The sequence below is a fragment of the Agelaius phoeniceus genome, chromosome 1 (assembly GCF_051311805.1).
Source record: "Agelaius phoeniceus isolate bAgePho1 chromosome 1, bAgePho1.hap1, whole genome shotgun sequence".
NCBI classification, from domain to species: domain Eukaryota; kingdom Metazoa; phylum Chordata; class Aves; order Passeriformes; family Icteridae; genus Agelaius; species Agelaius phoeniceus.
Window position 1 is genome coordinate 48,628,386 of NC_135265.1, and position 18,977 is coordinate 48,647,362.

The 18,977-nt window shown below is 40.5% G+C and overlaps 1 protein-coding gene across 5 annotated transcripts in view; it reads right to left on the reverse strand.

Moving 5' to 3' along the window:
* ELMO1 (engulfment and cell motility 1) overlaps nt 1-18,977 on the reverse strand; it is a 303,458-nt gene that overhangs the window by 94,067 nt on the left and 190,414 nt on the right. For all 5 annotated transcript variants that reach the window (XM_077178465.1, XM_077178469.1, XM_054637468.2 and 2 more), the window contains one exon: nt 9,283-9,419. In XM_077178465.1, the coding sequence (XP_077034580.1) occupies nt 9,283-9,419 (137 nt within the window). The remainder of the gene's footprint in view (nt 1-9,282; nt 9,420-18,977) is intronic.

Genomic DNA, 18,977 nt, shown 5'->3' on the forward strand with positions numbered 1-18,977 from the left:
TCATCAATAAATCTACAAGATTTTTTGCATACTATTTAAATCCACAGTGAAGAGGGGAAAGGGCAAAGAAAAAAGAGCCTTACCACTTTCAGAGGCACACACAACACTTTTCATTCCCCAGTAAGCTATTTAGCTCTCAGTGGAAATGTGGCAGAACCCAAATTCACATGTCTAAGCTTCACTACCATCCCAAATAAAAACTGCCTCTGCTGTGGTCTCAAGGCCAAATACTCTGTGGGGCAAAATCTAACACTGCCTTCAGAAAGGACATGCTAAACCCCTCACCTCCTCCATTTTCCCTCTCATGCAGTGTCTGGGAGCTTGAGGACAGTTCACATTAGCACATCATGGCCCAGTTTAACCTGTGACCACCTAATAAAGGTAACCCACAGAGAGCCAGCAGGTACCTGTGTTGGCCCAGTGTGCATGGTGTGGATGTGGATTGAGACAGCTGATGTGGGTAAAGGAGAGGAGAGCCCGTCTGCACCCCCACACCATCCTCTCCCTCCCTCTCACGCTGCCTTCCAGCAGCCCTCCCTCCCATCTGCCTCTATCACAGCCAACCTTAATTTACACTGGTGCATGGGTAGCAGGATCAGCTTGTCAGCTGCTGGCCAGTTACCTCATGTGCTAAAAATAGAGACAGGCAGCAGCAGCCCCTGACTGGCAAACGCCTCTTTAATGGTGACTGACATATTCAATCAAGACAATACCCGAGATGTAAGATGCAAACAATGAAGGACATTTGTATAAGGACAGACTAGACAAAAACAAATAAGCACCCTGGCTTTGCTTACGAGACACATATCAAAGATTTCTGCTGCTCTTTTCAACCACGGTGCTATTTAGATTACAATTACTTAAAGCAAACCAACAATAATACAAGCTCTTCTGCTACTCCAAGAGAGGCTATAAAAATCTCATTGTCAGCTGCATCATTCATCACGATAACCTCATTTCAACTGAAACAAAATATCCAAGACATCACCTCTCCCCCCTTCCTTCCCTTTTTTATTTGCCTATAATAAGGTCTATAGTCTGGGGAGCTCTTGGGCTGAATTCCATGCATTGTGATTCACAAAATGAAAATCTGGTATTATATGCCCACTGACATTCACATCAGCAGCAATTCATGCAGCAAAAAGCCATATGCCATGCACCTCTGATTTAACTGTACTACAAAAACACATCCTAGAAAGAATAAATAAAAATACAGAGACAAGAGTGGTTCCTGGGATCTGATTATTATCCACACTTTTAGACAGGAATGACAGGGGCAATATCACAAAATATGCTGTTTTGGTGACAGTTCCAGTTAGGTTATATCATTTCCCTTCACCACTAACACACTCTACATGCAACTGAGGCATTTTTTTTCCAGTGCAAAATGTTTCTGTGGAGTAGAAAGAGAGTGGTTAGCACAGATAACCCACACTCAGTGTTTCTCCTCTGGTTATTGGGCTTTCCACTCAGTCATCTTTTTGAAGGCTGAGAAAGTTTATTGGTTTGATCAGCACCCACTGAGATGAAAATGAAGAGTGCTTTGAAAGTATGAAGTACCAGCAGCTTTAAAAATTATCATCTCCAGGGTGTTACACAGACCTGCATGTATTCTACAGTAACACACAGACTTCACTAGAAATCTGGGGGATAAAATCTCCTCTGCCAACAATGGCTAGGTTTTCCTCAAATAAGAGATTCCACTGCTGAAGCCAACACAGTGTTTCATCACTGGGGAAAGGACAAGGCAAACTGCTGGCCAAGGAATGGATTACACTAAAGTACTCTTTTCTTTTTTTAAATAATAGATGTTTTGTTGAGACATCCTTCCCTTTCCTTGATTTTTGGCTTGAAGAATCCATCTCTTTGTTGGTGCACCCATCCAGGCATATAAATAAGCAGAAATCATGCTTGAAAATTATTTTCCTTTTAAGGCTATGCCCCCCTTGAAATCATTGCATATGTGGTCACTGGAGAAGGACTGTTCATCTGTAACTAGATATGGCCCTACTACTAAAGATTTCCAAAGCCTTGTGGCAAAGACAAAAAATAGTAAAGACACTGTTTTAAATGAAAAATGTCTTTGAACTAGAAAAATAGTTCATAAGCTACAAAGTGCAGAAAAAGGGCAAGTTAGACTGCTTCATTATGCAGTCTCAGTACTTAATTTTCACAAATTAGTTTTTTAAATGTATTTGCATTCTTGACAATGCTAGTTCAGACTGAAATTTTTTCAGAAGGAAGCAACCACCTAGATTTAAAAATGTGATACTGTTGTTCAATTCTTTTGAGCTTGACAGCCCTGATTTGGGGTATGAATACTTAAATCTGATTTTTACAGACTGATGCCTCAGTAAATGGAAAGATGCCTCTTCAGCATCTTAAATACCCCTTCTCAGGTTCCTGCAGCCAGGAGCAGCAGATGAGTGCTATGGGACACATTTGGAGATCTGACAGGTGGAGATAAATGCACAGAGATGGAGAAGACTAAGCAGAGCCATTCCTAAGTGAGCAGCTGATGAAGGCATACATTTGGAATATCTAGGCCACAAAAAGCATAGAGGGAACACTGACCAAATGCTAGGGAAAGGTCTTAAACAGGCTTTCTCTGCATCACATTCAATTGCACTATTTAAAAAAGTCCATTCTGAAGGAAGAGGTTATTGATGGAATAGACTTGACAATTTTTCTGCACCCAAATTATCCTTTCTAAAGGATTCCTATTATATTTGAAGGGAGTAATTTCTTCAATTAAAAAGTCTCATTTTCTCTGTAATCTATGCAACAGACTTGCAAAATGTTAATTGCCACATTTTTTTTAAAAATTCATGCATTTTACAAATAATGATACAATATATTTATAGCAATTATCTGCTTCCAATAAAAGTTAATAAAGTGCTATTGGCGTCAGGTGTGAAAATGTGGGATTTAATTTGTGCTAATCTGCCCCAGCCTGGGGAATACTGAATTCATTCTATGTGAGAATAATTTATTTGCAATATCCCTGAGTGATATAAACAAAGCATTCTCAAGGGAAGGTGCAATAAAGCTAACAGAGAGGTGCAATCATTCCACTAGCCTGGCATTTCCCAACAGTAAAATCCAAACAGAACAGCCTTCCAAAGCTTCTCCCAAAAGAAGTTAAATTCATCTGCTTCAGACCCATAAGAAAACAATAATGCTTTGGAGAGCATCTGTGAAGAACTATTTACCATCCCTCTCCTTCCTTCTTTCATTGCATTGAAAAGGCGGTGACAAACAGGTTTAAACACTGACCAAAGCATTTTACTTTCAAGTTTGTCTGAATTATTTTTCTCTTGTTTGAGGTAATGATTCTTTCATGTTCTGAAGCTACCATTTGCAATCCTTCTCCAAGCCCCCTGTGCAGCTGGGTGGGGGGGAAGAGAGGCACAGAGAGAGGAAAGCACCCATTTGGGGCTGGAGCTGCTACTGCATCTGTGGCAGGGTGATGGAGGGGGCTGGAGCAAGTGGCCAGACATCCTGGTCCTGATTTTGACCCTGCAGCTGCTTCACTGCCAAGGCACTTCAGCTCTGGGTACCTTTGCCTCCTTCCTGTTAAGTGTGGTTTATCAAGACTTGGCCAAGCCTGCAAGAAGCAGAAAAGTGCAGAATGTTGTTAGTGCCACTAGAGGGGATCACTTGAGCATGCTGGGGACCTGCTGCTCCCACGGGAGTGAGGCAAAGCCCTGTCACTTCTAGGTCAGGCACAGAGCTGCCATGTCAAGGACCAGCATTAGGACCACAAGGTTGCAGCCAGGGGGGGCATTTTGGGCAGGAGCTATGCAGAGTCTGCTCCTCCAGTCTCCCCAGTTTGCAGTGGACCCAACAAAGCTGGTGACAACTCCTCTGCCACATTGTTGCTCTGACCCTTTCAAAATGACCCCTAGGCCTTAGCTTCCTCATGGGTAACTCACACTATCTGATGGAGGGTTTGGCCCACCACACATTTTCACACAAACCAGTGCTCACACAAGTTTGCTTCTTAAGAGCCATAGTCATATTTTGAACCCAGCCTTCCCCAATTATTCATCCCTACAGCTTCCAAAAACACAGCAACACCAAAGAAGCTGAGAAACCTGTGGCATGGCATTTCCAAACCTCCACCGAGGAAGGAAATGGTATTTTTCATTTTTATGTTACGCCTGGTTACCTTTTCTGTTATCTTGTCAGTGAGCAAGGAAAAATGTTTGCAGAGCCTGAGCATGAGCCATAAACATCTTTTGTGGTTATCAAATGCCTGTGTTTGCTTTGCTATTTAATTACAGGACTCACGTAGGGCATTTATTGTTTGCATCTGTTGCCACTGTGAACAATGTCTACTCCTCTGATCACCACAAAGGCAGTTTGTTATGTGCATGCCTGTCAGTGACATGTTTTATCATCTTGCTGAGCAGACCCCCCTGCTGCAGGGGGATCCAGTGCTGCAGCTTTGTGTGTCCCTGAAATAGGCAGATACCACAAGGGCAATCCCTTAGCAGGTTGTCACTGTGAAATGGATACTAGCTGAATGCTGAAACCTGTTTTTTTGAGGTTTCTGAGAATATTTTTCTTATTACAAAGTATTTTCTTCTTCTTCTTCTATATTATGCAATATTATTATATATCCTTATTAAAAAATACGTTTGCACAAAACATTTAAAAGCTCATGTTCTGTACTGTGATGATCTCAAACACATGTCCAGAGGGCAAATTAACTAAATCTCTAAGTAACAAGAAAAATGCATTGGCAGCATCATAACCCAACCTTGTCCCACTTTCCTATTCCTCAAACCTGTAATTTTAGTGAATGAAGTGGATTTTGTTTTCAAGCACCTTATATCACAGTATTTACAATTTTTTTCAGCTTTGGTTCCTCCCATTTAACTTTAGCCACGCTGGAATGATAATCTGCATCTTGTTATGAGTAGTCATTTTTGGTCATCTAAAACCCAACAACTACACTAATACTAATAAAATCAGCCACATTGTGCCCATTCTCTGTAATGCAGCTTCAACACCCTGCTAGCCAAGTCAAAAAAATTTGTCTTTTTCCTTCCACACTGGATGGTACAACACAAGGTACAGAATTAGCAAATTGCTTATTCTGTTCTGCAAGTTTAATAAGACAAGTTATGGCTGCAATTAAAATAATCCATTTGCTCACCCTTCCTCCTATTAGCATGTGAACTTCAAACCTACGAAAAGCAGCTGCCTGAAATCTCTGGAAAAAAGAGTTAAGAGGATAATCTTGTCCCCTATACAATGTCCTACTTGCTGTCTCCTTGTATCCCAAGAAACCATATGTGTACTTTACAAGAAGACCACTAAAGAGATATCAATCACAGTGTAAATCCACATTAGGGCAATCCAGGTGCATTTACTAAAGTACATCTAGTGGGGATCAAGAAAAACTTTTCCTTTGGGAGTATGCTTTCATTTGGCCCCATGGGAGGAATTTTACTGTCCAGCAGGTACTTTAAATTCCCCCTACCACTGTGATAAAAAGAAACCATAAACCTCAAAGCAGTTTAAGTATTTCTCAGTCTGTGTGGCAGCAGAGTCTGATTACCCTGGCAGAGTGTAGGGTGGTCCCTATAAGATGGAAATCTGACTGATGGGCACCTATTTAAATGGGCAGGTTGCTGATGAAGGTTTCTAGATGCTGGATGTGAGATAACTCAGGCCAGCTTTTTTACAATCAGCACTGACTCCAAAAATCAATACACAACACTTTCTTCTGCTTTAATAAAACATGTAGAAGTATGTAAAGCTTGGAGATTATATTTTCAAAGCCATAAACCACGCTGCCTGCTCACAAATTACTTTGGAGAAACTTGTAAAGTGTCCTTTGATCATCTGTAGGCTCAAATAAAAACAAAAGGGTTTCAAATGGAATTGTTGCCACTTGCATGTCTATCTATACAACTGGATCTTAATTTCTCTAGGAAACTCACAAAACATGAATTATGCATGTCTTAAGATGTTACAAAGGCATAATATAAGCTTAGCTGCCTGTCTGTATTATTCTATTCAGATGTCTACCAGTGCATAGAGAGACTGAAAAAAAGGTTTTAGGTCTGACAGTATCATAATATCACCATAGACATCAAAGGACTTTTTCTCATGCAAGAGTTGACAAAACGTGTGTCTTTTAATGAATAAGAATTGGGTAAAGCATGAGATCATAAATGTCTCACTAAAATACCATAAAATTCTTCCAACTGTGAGCAAAGAGCTGGTTTAATTATTTTTGAAACTTTAAAAATGAACTCACCTATGTGGAATCTCCACACCATAAATTGAAGAACCACGATGGCACGGTATGCCATTTTGTCCTCAACAGAAGTCTTAGTATGTGGCTTAAAGAACCCTTGAGAGCAGGCACCAAAACCTGAGGGGAAATTCAATCACCTTGCCTCTTTTATTGCCTGTCATTCCCCAATTCAAAGAGGAGGAAATAATTCTCTGTATGTGCACACAGACCTCCTACAGACCCTCAATGTACAAGTTACTGTGATTAATAAAAAGTTTGAAATTAAACTAAAAAGCTCCTTTTCTTCAATTATGATTAAACATCAAAGCAAGCAGTCTAGATTTTTTAGCAGAATGTCCAGGTCTCAAGAGTTACCAATCAATATACTGAGAGTGTCTAATTTTGTTTTGGAGGTTTTAAGGAAGGAAGGGACAGAGAAAGGAATAAAACAAATGATCCCATCAGGCAGGGGGATAATAAACCATAACAAAGTGGTGTTTCATACACTACCATGACAATCAAGTTATTGAAACTGAAAAAGAGTAACACAAAGAGAAGATGGAAGATTTTTTTTTTCCCCACACAAGTTAATTACTGCATCTTGTGAGGTCTGGTCTCTTCCCCACCTCTGAAAGGACAGACTAAATGCTCCCCAGGCCCACATGGCCCTTGCCTGCCAAGTTTTCAATAGTGACTGCACAGAAATGGGCACCCTTAGCACACAAAGATGCAGACAGGACACTAACATGCTGTGATCACCAAAGTGTCTTGCCAGGTAAGGATGAAAAATGGAGGTGTTTAGTTTGGTAAAGTCATGGGCTTCACTGGCTGCTGTCACCCACCAAGCAGATGGATAAACCTTGGGTACCACCATATAACGTGTCAGCCCCCACAAGCCCTCCAGTGCTTCACAAACCCACACAAGAACACAGTTTGCTGCACTCACAGATCCCTTCAGATGTTTATCAGCTGAGTAATTCACATCACTACCACATGTCATTTGAAGTGGATAAGAGCACAAAAATTTCCTTATGACTCTAAGAAAGGATTTAGATAAGCAAAACATAATTAGAGAAGTGTTAGAAATGAGAGACTCAAGAGCTTAGCATTCCCTCCCCTTTACAGACACAGTTACAAAATCAAGAGTGATTTCTGCAGGCAGAGATCCTGGGTCCAGGATCATGCAGCACAGTGCCACCACCAGACACAAACCCTGGTAAACCCAATGGCAAATGTTTCAGATTTGCCCCACAGAGTTAAGAATTGCCCATGTCTTCAATGACACATGCAGTAAGACACAGTGCCAATGTTACTGACCATGACAGAACTGATAGGTGAAGTCACACGACTATCAGCAACAGAAAACACAAGTAGCAAACTAGTCATATCAGAGAAAAACCTTCCTGATCTCCTATGAACCTCCACAACAATGCCTAACACTGCAAAGCAAATTTCTTTGTTTTCCTTTTAGGGTGACCTGGGCTGGCGGCCAAAATGGAGCCATTCTTTATCTGAATTCCCTAGGATTGCTAATAATTTTTCAACTCAAGTTGTGGGAAATTATGTAGACAAATCCTTCTTCTACTGAGATAGAAGGCCTGTAAGTAATAGGCAGCTGTCAATACATTTATTTAAAACAACAACATATTATGAATTAGTCTTTATAAAGTTGCTTTTTAAGCTCTTGATTTTAGCAACCCTATATGGTCCAGTGAATTATCTTGCTATTGCTCCTTCTGTGTTCCTGGATCATTAGGGAAGAGAAGCATGTCAAAAATTCCATGTAAGAACAAAGCTCTAGGTCATCTGGCTACAGCAGCATGGATATGCTGCTTCCTTTCTCTCTTTAGCCAGGGCTCTGCCAGTGCTGCCAACTAACTTGCCTGAAAGAAGTCAACAAAGGTTACTCCTCATTGTGACCTAAAAATTCAGCTTCACTCTGAAGTAGAAAATGCACATTGGGACCACTTCAATAACAGACAGTTCCAATTAAAAGTCAGGCATGATCATTCCTACTGGCTCTAACATAACATTTGAGTCTGGTGACTTCAGAGCACTCATAAGGCACGTGCTGACAGAGCATGTCTTAGTCTCACTTTTTCATTCTCAACCAACAGTTCTAAACCCAACATCTCCCAGGGAGAGGCCCAAGATCCAGTCAGAGGATCCCAATAAAGATAAGCATGACAGCTGGCCATAAAAGCATGAGTTTGCCATTCTTAGAAAATGCCAGAGATACTGTTCAGCCTCATGGTAAATTGAGTAAAAATTGGATGTCTAGGGACCGCGGAGAAAAATGTGTTCTTTATTGCTTTTCTGAGCATCAGGAGATTGGCTGAAACTTCCAGAATTCCTACTGAGGAGCTTTTTGGTTGAATTTTTATTTCACTGGTTTTGAGGGGTTTTGTTTGTTTGTTTGTTTTGGTTTGGTTTTTTGGTGGTTTGTTTGTGGTTTTTTTATTTTTTAATTTTTGTTGATTGGTTGGTGGTTGTTTTTTTCTGTGGTTTCGTGGTTTTGTTTTTTTTTTTTTGGTTTTTTTTTTTTTTTTTGTTTGTTTGTTGGGTTATTTTTGTTTTTCTTTTTGTTTTATCAGGCTAAACTGCACAGTACTCTGTCATGATTGTGTCCACTCTTGAATATTTTATCACTTTAGTGCTCACATGAAATGAAAGGGATGCACAGAATTATCACTGCAGTACTCTCTGCATTATTTACAACCTTGGAGGCTGCAGCACTTCAGCATAATATTGCTAACATAAAAAGGCAGAATTTCCCCTCAAGCCAGGATTTTAGTCTCGTAGTCTGCAGTGCAACATGACTGAAAAAGGTTTGTGAACCTCCTTACATCTCCCATCTTCTATCCATAGCTTTTTAAATGCTGGCATCCTGATGTGCTAAGCATCCAAAGAGATAAATCTCTAGGCTTTCAGCAGAATGGGAATTCAGAAATCCCTGTGTCTCTAGGGAAGAATATATGGCATTGTTTCACCATTCTGCCCAGTTATTCCCACCCCACCCTTTTTCTTGCCTTGTTAAAGTCCTCTGAAGTTGCCCTCATTTCCTTCCATGTCTTGTTCAAAAGCTGAATGCAGATACAGAAGAACTCCTCAAACGATCTGTCATGGGTGAAGAACATGGGGTGGAAATCGTTGCAGGTCTCACTGGCTAAAAACAGAAAAACAAGGGGGGTGGAATAAAACATGTACAGGCAGGAGCTTCAAAAAATAAACGTAAAATACAATCAACCATGAAATCTAGAAAGTAGCAAATTTGAGTGAAATCCCAGTTCTTGGAGCAAAGGATGCCAAAACACTACTGTAAAAAGCCAGCCTTGGTCTAAAGTCTTAAAGACAACAAAACACAATGTAGACCCTTGTCTTTAGGAGACTGACAGCAAGAAGAGGAAGCAACTACCTGTTTGCCTGAATATTCTCTCAATGTTTGTCATTTGTGCCAAGTTTTGTAGCTCACTCTGGGACAGAGAGACAAAGAGAAGAAGCTCATCAAAAGAAGAGCCTTTCCCACTTCTATAACAGCATGGTCCATCTTGCCTGCTGAGAACCAAACACCAGGGCCCATCACTCACAAAACAGGATTAGATCAATGTACATACTGAAATGTGAAGCTCTGCTGACACAGCAGATGATCTACCATATTGCACAGAGGTAACAAGAAAAATGTTGACAGATATAGAGATGAGAATATAACTGATTAAATTTGTTCTTTGAAAGTAACCAGAATCAAAAGCAATGGATCTTCTATAACCTATCCTTTATCTGAGACAAACATAATAAAAACCACACAAACAAAATCAAAAAACAATTCCAAAACATCCTTATTTTTAATCAAATACTGGCTTTATGGAAGTAAAGAAATGAAGGAGCACTCTAGTGACGATCCCAAAATGGAAAAGCAGGAGTGTGCTGTGATTCTCCTTGAGCAAAAAATGAATTTTCAAAAACCAAGGACTGAAGCAATGCTGACCTCTGGACACATCTGAGCAACCTGAGTAGAGAAGGGCCTTTAGCCAAGGACTGAACAGAATCTTTAAACTCTGCCATGACTTGCAGGGCCACTTCAGTAGGTTGCATATCTATGTTCTGAAAAAGGCAAATAAAAAAGTAAAGTTGAATAAACTTTCTCCATATACCTAGTCCCCAAATCTCTCGCTTCCCCTTTCCCCCCTTCATGAGTGCTCCCTTGAACTTTTCCAGCAGTCACTCATATGCTTAAACAGCATCGTCTTTCCTTACTTCAGGATCAAACTGCCACCACTAGGGCAAACTTCCTCCTGTAAGAGGAACCTCCTCCTTCTCCTCCTTCTACAAGAAGAGCAGAATTATCAAGCACTGGGATAAATCACATTTTCCCAGGGCTGAACCACTGTCTGACATCCGCTTTCTCTCACTGGAACTGGACAAATTAGAATTAAGTCTGTCCAGGAGGATGTGAGTGGCTCAGGCTGGCTGACTCTCTGCACCAGCTGCAGACACTTGGTCTTGGTACTTCTTCTAGCCACAAAACTCCCCTTTCAGTGTGTTCACTTACTCTGCTGTAGGAACATGAATTGTGTGCAGAATCACCTGAACCCTCAAAAAAAAAAAAAAGGTTTCTGATCTTTCCCAGCATGCAGTATTCCAATTAGAAAGCAAAACTGAAGCTTAATTTTAACATCAGATTTACTAAGATCTAATCAATTCTTTAGCTACATGGCAAAGATGGGAGTTAAATTTGGAGCACAGGTTTAATTCTAATCAAGTAAACTCCATTTACTTCAAAGGACTTGCAGCCAAGGGAGAATTAGTCAAAGCAGGGACCTATATTTATGAGGAACAACTCAATCCCTTCAGAAGAACAAAATGCCTCAGGCGTGCTTTTCAGAGCACCTTCAGCTTTCACTCATTCCACTGGAGCTGCAAGGGCTCAGCACTTCCAATAATCAGACCTTCAGCCTGTAATAATGTCAGAGACACAACAGAACAGATTCTCAGAGGGCCCTTGTCTTTAAGTCATGAAATACTATAATGATGAGTAGAAATAAAATAACACCAAGCAGAAGAATGCAGCCAGTACCTTCACTGTATAAATCACAGCACGAAACAAGGCAATAACCCTCGACACGCACTGGCCTCTCTGATCCTCCTCAAAGCCTGAGCTTCTCACTGCTCCTGCTCATAAAAATCAATAAATCAAAATTAATGGAAAGGCTAGGGTTTCTCACAAAATTGATCATTGGTTCTAACTCATGCCTCTTATGATAATCAGCTTCTAACTCTATCTACTATGCTGACTGTTCTGCATGCAGAATTAGAGATGCCACCTCTCCCCACCTTATTTTATAAGTAAACAATGGATGGTGTTTTATGCCTTTCAGTTTCAAAATGAAAGAGTAAAAATCACTGTTACTGATATAAACTGAGAAAGCTGGGCCTTTTAGAAGGCAGGATGAATATCTTAAAGCACAAACAAACCCTAGGAATAATTCAAAACCAAATGATGAACAGCTTCTTCAACATTCTAACTATCATCTAGATAAAAAAGAAATTAATCCAGTCTGCTTCAGCAGTAGCCTTTTGTATGCCTTGAAAATTCTATCCACACTAACACAAAATCATAGGAAAAATCAATGGAAAAATCTTCAGGCTGAAGGATAACCTTTGTCCCAATACTTTCCTTCTCCTTTTGACAGGTGAGTTGAGGATGAAGGAAAAAGTGATGCTGTTCTTGCTAATATGTAGAGACCAAAGTAAGACTAATTTACAAACTGCTGTCTTTGCCCACTCTCTCCAACCCCAAGTCTGCACCTCCAATATCAGAGCACTGCCTCTCTCTTAAGAGTGAGCAAATTTAGAGGCTGCTCAGTTTTACTGTTAAAAAACTTCTTGAATTTATTTTTTCACTAACTTGCAATTTGACTAATACTAAACTGAAACAGAGGTCTAGTCTTGGAAAAATTTGGAGACCTTCTGTGTAAGAACTGTGTGCAAAATTCTAGCCCTTAAGCCCAGTGCTTTCTAACCATCCTTTTCACAAGCAGGGACAAACCACCTTTACAACCACATAAAAACAGCCACAGGGCTACAATGTAGAGACACAAATTATCATGATTACTCACAATCAAGTTTTAATTACGCCTCTGAGAGATCACCTTCAAAAGGCGTGCCACAGATGTCTAGCCTACATAAATCAGGTGAAGATCTTGTTGATTTCCTATTCTTGGCACAATTCTTGGAGTTGTAGATCAATATGCCACCTCTCAGGATAAAAGTAGTCCCTCAAGTTTCTAGCTGATCTATAGCTGGAACTTTGAGATAGAAGCTTAGTTCATTTCTCATTATAAATTGCACTGGCAAAAAAAAAAAAAAAAAAAAGAGCTAATTTGTACCTGGGAGTTTATGTAGTTCCTACAGTGCCTATTTTTAGTGTCTACCCAACACAATTTTGTCTGTCAATTGCTTCCTAAATTACAATAAAGACATTCAAACATCCCAGACTGTTTGAGGAGTAAACAGATTTGACATGTTATGTTGCTCCTCTGTGGATTAGCAGAAAACAACAGGGGAAAAAAAAAAGTGAGAAAGAAGAAAAGAGTTGTACCTGCATTTTGTACCCCATCTGTAAACAGGGGATACAGAATATCATCAGGGTTGAATTTCTTTTAGCTGTGTCAAGAACATCTAGGGATTTGCATATTTTCATAAGCCTCTCTTGAAAGGCCACAGATTATGTGATGGTGTTTCAATAAGTGTTTTGCTTGAAGTACAGCAGAGATTTAAATTTCAAAGCTGCTGTAGGGAACTGAATTTGGACAACAGGGATTTCTCCATGCAAGACAGACTCCAGGAAAGGACCAGTGCACCAGACCAGACAGCAGTATCACCTCACTGTTCAAAACAGTATGAACACAAGGCTGATTGCTGTAAGGGCTCATTATATTTTCCCCTCATGTTAAAAAGTTAAAACCACATCTTCTACATGTGGTTTCCACTTGGAAGGGAAGAAAAAATTAATACAATTTCTTATCCTACATTGTTTTGTGGAACACTAGGGAGTAACACAGAGGTAAGATCATTGTGCCCTGGAAGCTAGAACAGCAGGCAGAGATACAGTGATACACCTCCATAGGCAAGGTACTGCCCTTGATCTTGAGAAAACTCTGCTTTCTCTCTGACCCTGCTAAACTGCTGTGTTGATACTACTCATCCCCCACTGTGTCTTTAAAATGGCATGTGGTCATTCTGACCTCTCTTGTGAAGTTCTTGAACTCAAGAAATGAAAAAAAGATGATTGTACTGGTATGAAAGCCATATCTATCATGAAGGGAATGTTTGAAATTAGGAACCACCCAATCCATTATTTACAAAATCCATTCACAATGCTATGGGGGATCAAGATGAGGTGAGTTAAACAGTCATTTTTCTGTAAATTTGAGGCTTGGATCCATGAAATTGGCAATGCATATGAAAGACAATCACAAATGAGACACTTCATTCAAGGATGTGAGGTATGTACAATCATTCTACAAAATAGAACTTCAACAGACCTGATTAAGTAGACAATAAATAAAAGTGATAAGGTTGCTGTGTATTCTCAAATATCTCAAAAGCAGGGAGTCAGCTTAAATCAATCATATTATTCAGTCAGCCATCTAAACACAGTCACCTGGCAAAAATGCTGTCATGCAGAGAGGCAGACAGACACCTGAGTAGGAGCCAGCCTCTGTGCCAGGGGTGGTATTAACAGCTCCTGTGCACCCTGAAACTCATCAAGAAAAGCATTCTGAAATTGCATCAGAACACTTTTGAGGTGAGGGCAGCAGTGATGCAGAATCCTGAGGGGCAGGTTTGCAAAGTCCCAGAGAGAGAGGGGTTCAAACACATCTCCCTGTCTTAAAGGTACCTGGGAGTCGTGATTCAATCTTCAAAGAGAGCTGTGCTTTCTCTTCCTGAGCTGCTGCTTAATTCAGTGTGAGTCATTTATCCCTTCAGTTGTTCTCCCAAATTTCACAGAATGGAGATGATAATATCTCATCAGAGAGGAGGTGGGTGGAAAGAACCATTGCACTTTCAGAAGTGCAGCAAGAGCCACAAACGAAGTGGGTGCCATACGGACCTTGGAAATATCATCTCCACTTGGCATGGCCTCCTCTGGGATTATTATTTGCCAGTAAGAGAAGGACCAAAGAGCAACTAATTCTCACTAGCTCTTAGGAGGAGAGGCACTGTAATTTCTGCTTCTTCCTGAAGATGCAGTACAGTAAAAATAACTACTGCCATGACCATTTTTATATCCACAATCAAAAATTCTCTCAGAAATACAAGAACATATAAGAAGAAGAGCACCTAATACTGCAGAAATACAGTGATTGCCAGGTTTTCTATACTGCTGATCCCTGTGGTTTGCCAGCAGTAATTTGACTTTGGCTACCCTTCTGGCACATGATAAGGAAACAGTGTAATTTAAAGCAAGGAAGGCCACTGGCAGTGCCAGTGCAGTAATGAAGTAGTAATATTGCTGCCAATCGTGTAATTTTCTTTCCTGGGGAACAGTTCTTTTTAGAAGGCTCAACTGGTATTAGAACAAAAGCCACCAAAATTGCCTAGCAACACAGGGCTACAAGAGAGCTTCAACATTTTACCTTACCTGATCACATATTTAGTCAGAATAGAAACTATAAGAAATCGCTAAGCATGCAGCAAAACCCATCAACTCAAACTCCTGAGAGCATAAGACAATACCATGTCTCTGAACCTGTGAGATCCACCGTGATGCTATGGAGGGAAACTGGAAATAAAAGAACACATAAAAGGCATCCTACATCTGCATGTTTCTCAAGGCTGAGAATAAATTTTAATATGCAATGAAAAATAAGGATTCCATGAAACTTCAGGACTAGGATGCTCATGGCATATGCAGCCCCAAGCTCTTCAGTAACTTCCCCATATTTGCTTTAAAGGTGACTGCAGCTTTGTCAGAAAAGTATATCCTCTCCCCAGTATATCATTAAATAAAGGAGCCACTCTAAAAATCCACCTCTTCCACTGTCCCAAACAAAAATTGTGAAAGAACCCTGACTACTGCAGCACAACTCAATAAAGCCCTGCACTCATCACTACCAACAGGTCCAGCAGCCCAGAGGTGGCAATAAGTAGGCATCAGACTCACTCTGCCACATCCAGTGGAGATGGTGAACTGAAAGAAACCAGTGGAGACAGTGGTGTCTACACAAGCAGGCTGACTTGGTAAAGATAACTCCCTTTGCAGCTCTCAGTAAATAGAGATTTCATTGTACCTCCCCAGCTTAGACGAGACCTGAAGGCTGAACACTGTAGTTTGGAAATGCAAGCATTTCCAAACTGAAAGCCAAAGTACAAAGAGAGTTTTAAAAAAAAAGAGCTCTTATATGCAACTAGGAAATGAGAAATATTACAAAGAGCATCATGCTGATAAGAGTTCCCCATCTTGTTCAAGAGCAGCCTATTTTTGTTTGTGACAAAACAGGTGCCAATTATAACTAAATCTGAACTGCCTCTGCAATCTGTCACAGTACACTGCTGGGCAACAGGAAAGTTCTCTGCTTCCCTCTTGATTTCTCCAGTACTTCCAGTCCTAAAAAAGCAGTAATCAATAACAATAAGAAAATGTAGTTTTAAAACTTGACGGATAAATTGGAGTATCATTTTCAGAAGTGAGGGAGCACTTCATGTGAATTAGTCATGCACTTCAAGGAGAAAACTCCTTGAGAGTGGAAATTGCATGAAAAAAACAAGAGCTTAAAATTCATCATACCAAATAAACCAAAATTATTCCTTTGGGAAGAAGAGGACATAGGTCCACAAGCACATATCTCTAATTATGCTCTGGCATATTTATAGTATCCCTGAACAACAATATAGAATCATAGAATTATCTACATTGGAAAAGACCTTCAAGAATATCAGAATGCTAGTTGATTAATGTGAGAAATTTGCTTGGGCCTATGAAGTCTTTACGATCACTTCTAGCAAACATATAGAAAAAGAGGGAAGTAGACATATTAAGAAAAATCTGTAGAAATCTGTTGTTATGTTATTACCAAATAAACATACTACACAAAATTTTCTTACTGCTTCTCGGTCGGGTTCCTGACATCTTGCAAAGCACAGAGGGTAATGATGGCCACATGAAAGCTTAAGAATACAAGTCCAACCACCATATAAAAAAGCATTTCTCACAAATTTTACTTGAAATCCAGCAGACACAGGTAGTGGCACTGACAGAAGGCCAGCTAAGCTCAGATCTATGAAGGCAAGCATCTTCTCACATCTGTTCCATGTTGATACCCTGCTCCTTTGCCTGTTGCACCCTTTCTCTCATAAGCCCTCAAAGAAACTAGACTTAATCTCATCTCCAGACAAATCAGGAAGAATGCCAGTGGCAATGGGGGAGGTCGATACGCAGCATTTATAAAGAGAGTGTAAAAACAAGCACTCTGTGCAACCACCCTTTTTAGCCCTAAAGTACCCATTGGCAAGGTTTATTGCTAAATGCTACATTTTGGCACATTTTCCAATAACTGTTGCAGCACCTCAGACTCAGAACTCTGAGGGTCAGAAGCTCCTGGGCACAGAAGAAGCAGACATTTGCTCTGCCCCTGCTTGTGCATCTCCTTGATGTCACCTCCCACAAGCACTGCAATGAGAAACTGCCTTCCAGGGCAGAATTGCTGACTTTTCATGTCTTACTCTGACTGGTTTAGAGAGCACCAGCTTATTGCTTCTCCTCCTGAAGGGATTCTTGCTAAAAAGCAAACGCTCACCTCTAATTACTCATTGTTTTTATTAGGAAGTTACACAGACTGTATTACAGGTTATAACTCCTGCCTCTTCAAAGACCTTCTGTGAGATACTTCATCCAGAATGTACTCTGGTTGCCATTTGAAATACAGACCATGCTGTTTTGATTCACAAGAGAGGAGGAACTGTCAGTGAAAATTAATTCTGCTTTAAGTAGGCTGGCTAAGGCTCCATCTGTAAGCAAAGCTTAAAGAAGCCCATGAAAACCTGCATGAAAAACACCACAAACCATAACCTGGGAAGTCTATGGATATTTTTAGGTTACCCCTTACTACCTAAGCAGCTCCCATTCCCTGTTCCCAGACATGGACCTCCTCATTAAAATCAGATCTTTAAAACCATACTGCAAAGAAACTATGTAGTCCTTGTGCAAGACAACTAGAGTAAAGAACATATTTTTGGGGGGTATTTGGTCTTCCAAGTCAGCAAAAGCAGGACAACTACAAGGAGAAAAAAAAACAAATGAAAAAATAGAGAAGCCAGCAAACCAACAGTCAAGTCAGGAAGGAAGATAATCTTTTTTTCTGGTACCAAGGCATTCCTCTATTAGAAAAAAAAGGTTACAACTGAATTAATCATGCAGACCTGGCACAAACCACCTGTACTCACCATCAGAGGGGTCTGTATATGAGATGCCTGCTCTGCTGCATTTTATGACAGGCTGTTAGGCTGCCTTCAGTGCCCCTATGGTGGGGTATCAGACAGCTGGCTGCCTGACACCTCTGCCTAGTCATTCAGGCCAGCTTCCAAAATGTGAAAGCTGGGAGGATAAAGGTTCAGTTACCTAAAAAGTGAGCTAAACTCACTCAGCTCCTCTGCCATCACAGAAAATGGAACAGGACAAAAGCACTCTAAGTTCAACCACTTGTTTTGAATCAATCCCAGATATACTCAAAATGCCAAACAAGGTAACAGACTGAGACACAGGAGGAAATTACATCTATATCAATAAAAAAAATTCTGTGATTAAAGTGAAGGAGTTCACTATATCACACATCCTAGAGCAATGTCACTTCATCTTTCATGCCAGATCTCTTCTGAGCTATGCTGAAGCTACATTGCTTGCTCAAGAATCAGGAGATGCACACCCAGTATCTGCCCTCGACTTCTTTGAAAATATGTGTGGTGCCACCACTACTACAGCCCCACAAAGGACAGCCCACCTTAGCAGTAACGCCTCTCCTCCCTCCCCTTCTGCATCTCTACAAACTGTACTTCCTTTAAAGCATGCATATTTACTCACACATCCACTAAATTGCCAAATAACGTCTTTCCCCTGCCTCTTTGTGAAAATAAAATGTGAGGAAGAAAAAACTGGCCAATGGATTCAACTCTGCACAGGCAAAATCCTATGCAATAAGCCCCAGGCTGGGAACACTCCTTGGCATGTCTACAGCCCACTCTCTGTTCCATTCTTGGTCTGCCATGGGCAATCAGCAGCTCTAAGCTTGGCAGTGACAACACAGTGATCTGTGGGGAAATCAGTGGGCAAATCTTCCCACTCCCAATCCTTCCTGGAGCCCAGATGGACTTGTTGAGGCAAAGGTCATTAACTCATGGTGAAAACTGCACATTACTTATCTAACTGCAACCACCTACATTATTTTCTTCCCCTACAAATCTTAATCTGTAAATTATGTTTTTAACTCTCTGGGCTAGAGTCCCAAAGTCAGACTGATAGAACAAAAATAAAACTGCTGAAGCATACTCTTTTTAACACAGACCAAACTGAGTAATTGCTACTCACAAAATGGGAAAACAGTGATGTGGCAGGGTGCAAGCTGCTCAGGAAACACTGAACTTCAGTGCTTGTTAGTGTTTTTATCTAAGATCATCACCATAACACACCAAGTGCCAAGCATCTTCAAATGGCTTTGTGAACATTAAT